The 12,466-nt window shown below is 39.9% G+C and overlaps 1 protein-coding gene across 3 annotated transcripts in view; it reads right to left on the minus strand.

Annotated features, from left to right (window-relative positions):
• Positions 1–356: 356 nt before the first annotated feature.
• Positions 357–12,466, minus strand: part of LOC144026420 (pro-neuregulin-2, membrane-bound isoform-like) — a 42,657-nt gene continuing 30,547 nt past the window's right edge. For all 3 annotated transcript variants that reach the window (XM_077533103.1, XM_077533102.1, XM_077533101.1), the window contains 6 exons: positions 11,075–11,177; positions 10,393–10,522; positions 8,998–9,125; positions 7,469–7,681; positions 5,708–5,891; positions 357–4,732 (listed from right to left, as the gene is read on the minus strand). In XM_077533103.1, coding sequence (XP_077389229.1) covers positions 4,250–4,732; positions 5,708–5,891; positions 7,469–7,681; positions 8,998–9,125; positions 10,393–10,522; positions 11,075–11,177 — 1,241 coding nt within the window. In that variant the 3' untranslated portion in view covers positions 357–4,249. The remainder of the gene's footprint in view (positions 4,733–5,707; positions 5,892–7,468; positions 7,682–8,997; positions 9,126–10,392; positions 10,523–11,074; positions 11,178–12,466) is intronic.

Below are 12,466 nucleotides of genomic sequence, written 5' to 3' on the forward strand. Positions count from 1 at the left end.
TAGCTGCCGTCATGTTGTTCTTAAGACAGCAAACTAGATGAGACTGGTGCGGTTTGAAGCCAAGCAGGCCACTCGAATGTGCTTCAACTGTTGAAAAATATCTTTTCATTTCCCACAACTGACCACATTTTGGGTAATCATTTCAATGATTATGCCCATCGGTAGTTTGCGAACGCTGTATTATTAAAGTTGAACTACTGCCAGCATGTACTGATGACCTCATCTTGGACCAGATCCTTTGAAGAAGAAACCACCTAAACATGTAGTGGACTTGAAGCAAAAAAACAAAAACAAAAAAAAACATCTTTATTTTTTCATAAAGATGACAGGCCTTTTTTTTTTTTTTTTTTTTTAAATGATAGGAATAAAGTTTTATTTTTCATATGAATAGAGTGATTTGGACTTTTTGTCTTTTACATGTTTTTCTTTCTTGATAAAACTTGCAAAAAATCTAGCATATTCCAGTAACGATGGACATGAAGGTAAGGGGATTTATTGCTGAATGTTAAAATGAATACACATTAATTTTGTTCACCAAGTGGGGGGAACAAAAAAAACAAAAACAAAAAAACAGTTTGCTGACTGCTTAATCCATGCACCCAACTACCAGTACCACTAGGACATGCAGGGGGGAGGAGAAGAAAGGGAGTTGGTAAAAAAAAAAATAAAATAAAAAATCATGATCGAGCCAAACTGCGTGACATACACAGATATGGAAGGGTGTCATGTGTGTGTGTACCTTATATGTCAGTGTATGTGCTTCATTGTGTATGTCGTGTGTAGCATGTTGAGGCTGGAGGGGTCAATTGTGAGGCGGGAGAGAAGAACGAGTGTTAACAATTCAACTAGCTCTAGAAGCACACTACCCTCACTTGCGGTATTTCCACATTGCAAATCCCAGACTGGTTATAGTGATAAAACAAAACTAGGCAGACCTCAGAGCCATGAAGCCAAATATATTTTTTCTATATATATAATTCTAATATGATACCCCTGAATTGATGGGTTTCCTCTTTTTAAAATATATAATTTTTTTTTACCATGATCCATGCATCTCCTGTGTGCAAACAATATAAGAGTGTGAAGATTATCGTGTTTGACGCGTTGAACCCGGACGGCTCTCTCGACCCGATGCACTGCACATGTCTGAAATGTGAAGATTGCTGCTTCTGTGATAGTGTGCAGAAGATGGCGGGGCCTTGATTTGCGAATGTTTCGGCTAAAGAAAGACATGAACGCAAGGGGATGGTGAAGGGGTAGGCGGAGACATCAAGTACGGACAACAGCATTCAGTCAATATGACCTAGCAACACAAGGTGAGCAATAAAAAGTATCGAAATACATATCAAGGATGCAGTCATTAGTGTTACAACCAGTGATTGGCTTTGAGCTACTGAAAAGGAAAGCCAGCCTTGCCTTAATGCAGTGGTTCTTAACCTTGTTGGAGGTTTATGATGGGCATTCACTGAGCGCTTATTTACTGAAAAATAAGATTTGTTTTTTGTTTTTTTCCCAAATTCAAGACAAAGCCGAGGTACTGTTGAACAGTAAACTCACAGAAAACGCATAAAACAAAAGAGAATTGTTGAACCATTTTAAGATCACTAATTTGTTGACTAACGTAAAAAAAAAAAAACATTTTCAGGTGGTAAGTACACGATTGAATTAAGTTAATCCAGAGAGAATATGTTAAATTTAATTAATAATGAGTACATATTCACTCAGGATTAATTTTGGATTAACTTAATTCAAGTTTAATTAATTATGACTTCATTAAACTAATATATTCATTTAGGATTAATTTTGGATTAACCCTATAAAGCCAGACATTTTGAGTCCTATTTCATGAATATATATATATATATATATGTATATACATTTTCCCGCATTAAAACTCTGACCTATATGATCTGACACATGCATTGCACGGATACTCCATTAGAGGGCAGTATCACCCATGTTGACGGCTTAAATGTTATTTCTTGATGTGTCTGTTTATTATAATTTTGACAGAATTTAAAGCATTTGTGACCAGATGTATCAAATATGACACAAATAAGGCATATGTGGAAGTTTATTTTCTATTGTTTTTTTTTGTTCAAAGGTACCAATGAATTCTTTATTTACAAAGAATCAGAATTTCCTCATATATTTCATGGTTCAGGCTTTCTCGGGTTAACTGAATTCAAGTTTAATTAATTATGCGTTCATTAAACTTGACATATTCACTTGAATTAAGTTAATCCAAAATGAATCCTAAGTGAATATATTCAGTTTAATGAACTCATTAATAACTGATCTTAACATGTTCACTCTGGATTAACTGAATTCAATCGTGTGTTACCAACTGAAGTGTTAGTTTTTGCTAGATTTGCTGAAGTCGAATTGCTCAACTTGGCATTGCAAATCACGGAGTTGGGATGCTGACTCAGTCAGTTAATAGAGCACTTTAAAACAATTAACACTGTTTTCTTAAGAAGTAACCTGGGGAAGAAGATACAATGAAAACAGCAGAGGCCCCAGAATTGAACCCTGTGGAACGCCATATGTCGCGTTATACACCCTCGTCTGACCACTTTTGTTTTTCTCGACATAGTGTGATGGGGATTATGACAATAGTAAAGAAACGCATCGAGTTGACGACGGTGCACCGAATTCCCTCTAGCGATGTAGCGTGATCACCTGCAGCCATCGATGGCTAAGCACAAATCACCAGTCAGGTGTGTGACTTGACCTCCGCCGAACCCCTGGGGTCACCCGGGTTAAGAACCGCTGCCTTAATGTGAGTTTTCTTTCAGATGAGAGCAGTGAAAGGTGATGACTTTTCTCAGTTTCACAAATATTCCATTAGTGTTAAAAAAAAAGAAAAAAAAAAAAAAAAGAAATCTGTGCTACACCCCTGCCTCAGAAGCGAACAGATGGAGTCTTGTTCACATCACGCATGACCACTCTCACACAGAGACAACCTTTGGATGCAAAACAAACAAAACGAAAATCTGAATCTCTTCCGTTTTCTTTCGTCACACGCATCCTAAACCGCAACCCTGACCTGAAACGCATGAGACTTGGTCAAGGAGAGTGAGGGTGGGAGGTGGGGGGGGGGGGTATGATTCTGGTCTCCGAACTGAGAGGTTGTTGACATGACGAGCTCTCTCCGCTCAAGTCTTTTTGGCGGTGATGCGATGGGGGGAAAGTCCTGAGACACAGTGCGGCTCTAAGCTGCTGGCATAGGAAATATGTGGGCTTGGCAGTCCACAACAGGAGGCCAGAGTCAGGCTGGATTTCAACGGGTGGGTTTCGATGGGCGGGCGGCCTCCCTGGCCGGTGGTGACTGCTCACGAGGGACGGGTCAGTGCAATGGAGCTTCTGGCAGCGCGAGGGAAAAACAAACAAACAAAAAAAAAAAAAGACAGCGACCGCATGAGGCTTGATGAAACGCACGCAATACGACGCACTCGCTCTGAAAAGCAAAACCCGTGTTATGACAGCACCCTGATCACGTACATGAGAATGTGATGTCGCATCCCCGTTCACAATTCCGCTTCTCACAAAAAAAACAAAAAAGAAAGAAAGAAATCAGGCAGTGAGCAGAGACGGGGGGGAAAATGAATGACGCGTGCTCATCCCAAGTGGCGAAACTAACCCGGCGACTGATGACGATGATGCGAGGCGGGCGCTCGGCGTGAATCAAAACCATGTAAACAGACACCTTTTACACGGAAGGACTCAAATATTGCATGATGACGTAATCAGATCACAGTTCAAAAAAGAGGAGGATCCCAAATCAGAGAAAAGAAAGCAAAAGTAAGGAAGAGGATCGGTCTCTATAAAAATGAGAAGTCTTTATAAGAAAGGCTACAAAAACTCAATGGGACCTCCGACTTCAGCATAACAGCAAAAGGCACCACAATATTATTCTATTTATCTAACTTGTGAAAAAATTGGCACGTAATTCTCGTATTTTCATCTCTCATACTGCTGTAAATCAAAAAACCTTTACATATAAATAGTTCCCCCCCTCCCAATTATAAAAAAAAGTCTTTGCTGTTAGCTAGTAGACAATTTTTGCTGAAATGAAAATAAATATTTCATTTGTTTACAATATCAGTCTGTTATACAAAATAAAAATATTTCTCCTTGGTGCAGGTCTCTAAGTCCAGAAGAAGGAAGAGGTGTGTGCGAGGTGGAGTGGTGTGTGTGTGTGGGGGGGGGGGATGGGTGGGGAAGGGGGGGTCAGGTTACGGGAGTCTTAAAGGGGCATGTTGTCTGACTTGAAGCGCTGCGACTGCGAGCTGCGACTCTGCCCGTTGCTTCGATTCGCCGGCCGACTCAGCCCGCGGTGAGTCCGAGTCTCGGCCCCCGACGACGAATGGAAACCCGGCACGGCGAAAGGCGGCTCCACGTTCATGTTCTGCATACTGAGGAAGGGCGTGCGCTCCCCTTGAGCCTCGTCTTCCTCCTCCTCCTCCTCTTCCTCCTCCTCTGATTGGCTGAAGCTCGGCGACCTGTAGTCCCGTAGGCCCGCCGACCTCTGCGACGACACGTGTCCGTTGAGGCGGTTGCGCCGCGGGCGCCGCCGACTCCGGACGGGCTCCCTTGACGAGGCGTACTCCTGCGTGGTCTCGTAGGCCTCTTCGTCGGGGAGGCGGTAGGGGCTGGACGGGAGACTTCCTGTGCTCTCGGTCAGGTAGGGCCGACGCGGCCGTCGAGGCTGCCTGTACAGACTGCGATCCTGAAACACAAAAAAGGCCGATTGCCCAAATATTTGCGACGCCGGCAAAAAATATTTGACATCTGCTGTGTTTCACTGAGGTTAGCGCAAGCACACCGTTTTTTTTTAACAATTTACCGTAAAATCCCATAAATGACACATATCACGCTCTGTACTTGTGTATAAAACAGTGATCATTTATTATCAGAGTAAAGAATATGAATGAGTAAAGATTTTGAACATACCAATACAATCTAAATGCTTTTATGCTTTTAAATCCTATGATGAAAGTATTTTTTAAATCATGTTTTCAATAATCTTGTTCTTGACTCACTGTACACTCTTAGTAATTTCAGGAAGCTTTTTTTTTTTTTACAGTGTATGAAGCATATAGAGTAACATGTTCGAAATGAACCCTAGCTACTGCCTTGGTACTAGTAAACGGTCTAAGTAATGTGAAAATTTTTCGTTTCTTATTAAGCCGCCTGTATACTAGCATTGATTATGGGCAAAAAAAAACTAATGATATTCTACAATATATATATATATATACTTTATATATATATATATATATACCTCTTAGGGTTATGCAATTGATTTTCCAAAAGGGCCATCTTGTGTATAATATCATTTTTGTATATGTTGTACTGTATGTATGAATGTTGGCAATATGAGCACATTTGGCATTCGGGCAAGTTGCTTTCTTGAAAAGTCGTTGAAAAGTCAGCAAGTGAGCAGCGCTGAGACGCAAGTCTCAAGGCTCGCTGGTTAACGCCCACACACTTGCACATCAAATCAAAGCGCCGCATAGTTAATATTTCATTTCCACTTGATGAAGTCAGAGACTGTGGGTGTGCCGGATGTGACCAATGGGCCGTAATTTGCTGACGTCTGATTTTGAGTCTTTAATGGACCTTGTCGAACATGTTTTTTTCCCTATGAGATATATATAAGAACCCGGAGAAAATCCTCCATCATCCTGTCATGTTTACATACGTCAGGGCATCTTAGCAGCGGCTGGTCGTCGTCTCTGTGGTAGGCTGCAGCGGCAGGTGGTAGGGAGAGGGCGTGGCTTGTGTTGGGTGAGGTGATGTGGAAGGTGGGAACCTGGGGCGGCAGCGGCGGGTAGTGGAACTCCACCGGAGATAAGCGAGCTGGTGTGGTCAGCGCGGACACGTACCTGCCATGGAGACGGACGGACAGTCAGCACGCCGTCGTAAGTGTTCGCTCAGTTCACCAAATTCACTCTTTCAACTTTTCACTTTCAACGTGTACAGCTGTACTTTTTATTTGTCTCTTTGTCATGTTATAAAACCTTCAGAGGAGCCAAAAGTATACTCTGTTCTTCAGTAGAAAATACTGAGACAAGTAAAATATCCTAGTAAAAGAAAAAAGTATCAACTGGAAAAGATACAGTAACTCGGCACAATGAAAACTTGTTCTCACAGAAAATAGTTTCTCAACTTAATGATAAAGCGCTGACTCTTGAATGAATCATTTTAACGAATGTCACTAATGATGTTGTGGTACATTCGCCTGACTTTGGCAGAAGAATTGTACGTTCATTTCCTACTCAGTGACAGTGTCAACGTGAATCGCTGCCCCCTATAGGCGTGCTTTGCAACTGACTGGCAACCAGTCCAGGGTGCCTTTCACCCAAATTTCATCTGGGAAAGGTTCCAACTCACCGGTGACCCTGAACAGGACAAGCAGCACAGAAAACGGGCGGATGGATTGGAATCATGGGACTCAGAACCGTGAAAAGAACCGACATTCCAATTACGAGCAGGTTGTGAAGTGTGAAAAACAAATCATGCTAAAGACATGTCGTGACCTCTGATGGCAGAAGATGAAAGTCGCAACTTGTACGTGGGTTTCTTTTTTTTTTTTTTTATATCGTGGGTGACAGAAATGCTCCCTGTTTCAAGTTCCTCAGTCTTGACTGTTTCTGTTTTTTTTCCTGGGGAGGGTGAAAAAAATGATACCCTAGTAAAGTATAATAAAACTACTACAGTACAATAACAAACCATATACTTAGTTGCTTTCCCTCACTAAAAACATTTACAATGTCACTGCATCATTGTATCACATTATGTTAGTGGTTAAAAAGTGGAAAATCTTGAACGAAACCATCACTTGCCAGTTCCTTCAGTTCTAAATGCAGAACGAAGAAGGAACCTGTACACATTTTCTGCCACTTGGTGTCGCCAAAAACTAAACAGAGTTTGTGTGACCGCTGAGTCAACGAGACGGAAAGATTTAAAGGGACAGTAGACCGCCAGAATGCCATGCCATACTCCAAGGCTCCCCCTATAGGTTTGGAGTGTACATTTCTTTCTACCCCACTGGTCAATACTGTAATACAAATGAAAATTCGTTTACAAGGCTGACCGAGGAAAATAAATAAATACATAAATAATGAAGCACAATAAATTTAGGCACAACAAAGATTATTATTATTATTATTATTATTATTATTATTATTATTATTATTATTATTATTATTATTATCATCAGCAATTTTCTATACCAAATTCAAAATCAAAAACTAATTAGGGTTTTATCATGTTTCAAAATAAACATTGCGTGATCACATTAGTGTGGGCAAATGTTTGTAAAATCGACACACGCATCTCTCAACGACTATCAACAGTGCATCAGTTTACCATTGAAAGTGGTTAAAACGTGTTATTTGAAGGTCCAAGTTACTGCATGTATAAAAAAAAAAAAAAAAAAAAAAAAAAGAGGCTTTGCTACCTGTCACTGTGAGGCGAATCCCTTAGCGAGTCGTAGGAATCTCCATACTGCATTCCTGGAGCGGATCCATCCGTACAGCCCCAGTGGGCTCTCCTCGCCATACAAGCTGGACTGCTGCATTTGCTGGTTCCAACAGAGCTGGACAGGCCGCCTGACTGGCAGTCTGAATTCATGCTGTCTGTTCGCTCCATGCTCCACGTCTGCTCCTCGTGTCTGCAGATGGACGTACAGAACTACGTTAAAAGGTTACAAAGGGAGCACTGGCGAGGCGAAAAGGACCGGGAGGAGGGTTGAGGAAAAATGTTTGATGTTACTCGGAAAATCGATTTTGATTTTCAAGATGTGAGTACATTCGACTTTAAAATATTGTGATTAAAATACCGTGATGTTTATCTATCGTCTTTTATTGGAGCGATATATCGGAGGAAGGAAATGCCACATTTACAGTACTGGCGAATTCATTCATATGTATGTCAAATGACAAAAAAAAAAACTGCATCAAGCCCTCTCAAAGTGAGTTTACACAATAATGAATCATAATCTCACTAAATCAAACTGAACTGAAGCACTTCAAAATCGAACCGTACTTGAATCGTATCGCACTTCGTGTATCGAGATATTATTAAATCGTGGTTGATAGGAGAGATATACACCCTTCGTAATTATTATATTCGTCAACTTGTATTTTGAATATTCATTCATTTGATGGCATGATGCCATACTTTACTTTTACTTTTATGTGGAATGATTGGCGCTGTGATAAAGTACTCGAAAATGTTTATAGCGACGTACCACCCAAATTAATGTAATTCTTACTTCTATAAGCAGCCATAACAGTGAATTTACCATTTATGAATGTGGTATACTCCAGATATCATTTGCATTAACATTACAATACAAGTTGACCTCGCTTACATCTTACTATGGAGACTTTTCTAGGCAACGTTTCATTTGGTTTCCCTCATACTTTTTTCTGTTATTTACCTTCATGAGGCGTCTCTTGATCTAACATTTTACAAGGATACACCACCATGTACCAGAGTACTCTACCCTTCTGTTGAGGTTTTTTTTTTTTATTAACAAAAAGAGCGAGTCCGTGTTTATCCACTTTGGTTTCTTACTGTGAACGGCAACCACAAGACATCTTTAATGGCCGAGTCTGGCACCTGAGCAAGCTTTTCACTTACGTATTAAAGACCAAAGCGAATGCAGTACTACACACAAACACACAGTATTTACAAACATAGATGAAAAATATTCTGCCGTTTAAAAAACTAAAGAGTTTTTATTCTCGACAACAGATTTAAAATGATTGCCAAATAAAAAAATATGATGATTAATTAACAAAAAAAATACTGAAAAGTCATTTTACTCTGCTTTCAAATGTGCTTTAGAGTGATTCTGACTGTTTGTAGAACAACATAACATTCAAAAAAGCGCTCTAGGTCACATTTGACCTGTCCATGACTGAATTGTCTTCAACGATTGGTTTGAATCAAACATGTTGTTGTTCACAGAAGAGATGTTACCTGGATGCGTGTGAGGCAGTGGTCGAGTGATGCGAGCGCGTAGACATTCTGCTGCCTGCGTAGTTGCCAGCACCTTCGGCTCCGTGGCTGATCACACACTCTGTGGTGGGGACACTCTTGGAGATGTACTGGAAATCACAAACACACGCACGTTTTATTGAGAAAAATGGAGCAAAAGTATTTGGAGGTTTCAAAACAAATGTGGAGATGGGCTAAAAAAACAACCAAAAAAAAACGTTCTTTTACTCATCTTTGCCCACTTTAATAAAAAAAAAAACTTTTCTTGCAAGGTTGTCTGACCTCATCATACGGAATCTTCAATAGACTCGCCCAACCTCGTAAAAATCAGCAGTTAATGAGCATGCATCGTTAGCTGTATTGTGCCATGCAGTGTGCAACTCATAGAATGCGCCAATTAATTTGTTTTGACCTAAGAGCACTGTGTTGCAGTGCTTCTCAAATAGTGGGGTGCCCCCCCTGCCAGGGGGGGGCGCAAGGCTCCATCAAGGGGGGCGCGTTTGACCCCGAGGAACATGCTTTTTTATTTTGATTTTTTATTTTTTTTACTGTCCTAGAATAAAGTGCAATTGCACCTCCATTACATTAGGGGGCAGTGGCGCTCTCATTAGTGGAGGGAACACTCGCTCGGTGGTGTAGGGGTTTTGTTTGCACTGAGCATGCGCAGCACAAATTATTTCATACTTTTGTTTTGCAGGTTAAAGTCTTTATATATATATATATATATATATATATATATATATATATATATATATATATATATATATATATATATATATATTGTGCTCCCGAGTTAATTTTTGTGATCAGTTTGAATGCATTATTATTTATTGATTATATGCAATTTTATTTTTCTGTATCATATGGTTTGACATGGTCAGTCAAAAAATGTTTATAGTTTAATTATGGATTTAATTTTATTTTTGAATTTCAGATGCACTTTAAATATTTTCTGTTACAGTTAATAAAGCTATTCTTTGTTGTAAGTTGCTCCATATTTCTTTTTTTTCTTTTTTTATTCTCTTATATGTTAATACGGATACAGTGTTATGCAGAGGTGTGCTTAGAACAATTGTATAGACAAATGATGCTATTTATAGTCGCGTGGGGGGGCAAGATGTTTTCTTCTTACTAGGGGGGGGCATGACAGAAAATAATTGAGAAGCACTGCAATAAATAGTAAACAGTGCGGGCTTGTCACAGTATTGAACCAGGAAAGAGTAGAAATTAAGAATGTAAGCGGATCTGGAACAAGATTGCGACTTTGTATTCTACGTGTTGCTTTGCCTTGAACGCAACATGTCGTCTATTGGTCGATTGTGACATCAGAATGACCTGTAGCTGTCTCTGCTGTATGTTTCTACTGTTTGGACTCACATCAACCATGGGAATTTCCTCGGGACCGGGCCCGGGGTGGTTGGGCCCGTTGGCCAGCATGCGGTTGGGTTGCTCCACACATTGATTCTGGTTCTGATGGAGGTGATGTTGCATCCTACTCCTGTGCTTCCTGGAAGGGACAGAATGGCGACACAATAACTGTGCTGGCAAAATGCTTCATGTGGAGTCTACATGAAGCAGATTTATTCTGATGTCACACAGAAGTGACGTCATCCAGCAGCAGCCAATAGAAAAGCACCTTCAGATGACGTTGCTCCACATAAAAAAAACTAATACTGAAACTAACAAACTCAACTAAAACTAAGCATTTTTTTAAAGAACTAAACTCATAAAAACTAACAGAACCACCCTGAAAACTAATCAAAACTAACTAAAATAAAAAATTGCCAAACTATAATAACCCGACTGCCATATTACAAATAAATTGGTTTATATACTGTAGCATTTTTCTAAATATTCAAAAGCACAAATAAATGATTTGTATTTTTAGGACTAAAGACAATTTCTCTTCATAACATTATGTGGTCCTTTTTTTCAGAATTGTTTACAATCTGCCAAACTCCTTGTAGTGAAAATGAAAAAAAAAGTTCACTGCCGCCATACAGTGTTCGTATCTCAAGTGTGTTTGTGTTTTACTCGCAAGTCGAAGCAAAGGACCTACTTGGTTTTGCAGTAGGCCACCACGCAAACGATGCCAACCACCAACAAGGCCACGCAGATCCCTGTGATCGTCAGCACCCGCCTTTGGTAGAGCTCCTCGGCCTCTGCGACACAGAACGCACACGCGTGCGTACGCACACACGTTCATATGCACAAATATACGACACACACGTTTATGCATTACAAACATGAAAGCACAGGACGGGCACACAAATCATGCACATCCACACACAAACACACACACAAACTGCACGTTATCACATTATGCGCTGCAACGTCTGATAGTTTCTTGTTTGGTAATAAAATATTTTGCTTTCATGTTTTTAAGATGTGACTTATTTTCTTTTTGCACGCTCTGTTAATGATTTAATTTAGCCAACTAAAGTGAATGAAAAATTTCAGACTAGACACAACTGAACCTAGCAATTGAATTATATGCCGTGTGTGCAAAATTATTTCTAGCTGTTAGTTTTTAGATGAACTTCAATCATACATAATGTGTCTATCACACTTAAGACGACACTTTACAAACCGTTATGAGAGGGAACAGACATTTGAACACATGCGTGCATAAATATTAAAAAGGAAAAAAAAGAAGTGTTTACACCACAGTAATAAGCATTGAATGTTTTCAAACTGAATTCTGGGCTCCTCAAAGAATACTAACTATTCTTATGTTTTATCTTTTAATATCGCTTTGTTATTATTAGGGCTTGTTGGGGCATCCCCCGTCTCGTCAAACCTGAGTATGTCCACCTGTGTTTGCCTACCCGTCCTAATGTGTCGACCAATCAGCACCCTCTGCCACCTGTGTCTTTCCCAGCCGTGTCTCGTTGTGTCGTATTATCGTTGTGTCTTGTGGTGTGTGTATTTAGTTTCTTGTCTCCCCTCTGCCTGTGTCGATTCATTGTCATTTTCCTCCTGTCATGCTGCCAGTTTTGTTTGTCTCGGTTTACCCTTTTGGACTTTGTTGTTTTTGTTTCTTAGTTTGTAGCTCATTTTTTCCTCGTCGTTTTTGTTTATTTATTATTATTATTATTATTATTATTATTATTATTATTATTATTATTATTACTATTATTATTATTTTACCTTTGCCTCTTCGCCCTGCTTCCTGCATTCGGGTCCACCACCACCACCACACCTCAATCTTGACTTTTTCGAGCCCCATTATATTGTGAAATACATTTTCTTATGCTATAAGTTTACTGTACTGCATTTATACTTTACTCTGCACGACAGCAAAAATAGTCAAGCTGTCCCACATTTGTTTACGTGAAACTGCCCAGAGTCTCTGCATATTACTGAGCTCTGTCGAGTTTATATTTCAAGTTGCCCTACTGTGGTGTAACACTGAAAATTGAGGAATGCAAGTGCAACAACACAACGACGG

This window comes from Festucalex cinctus, chromosome 9 (assembly GCF_051991245.1).
Source record: "Festucalex cinctus isolate MCC-2025b chromosome 9, RoL_Fcin_1.0, whole genome shotgun sequence".
In the NCBI taxonomy this organism is placed as follows: domain Eukaryota; kingdom Metazoa; phylum Chordata; class Actinopteri; order Syngnathiformes; family Syngnathidae; genus Festucalex; species Festucalex cinctus.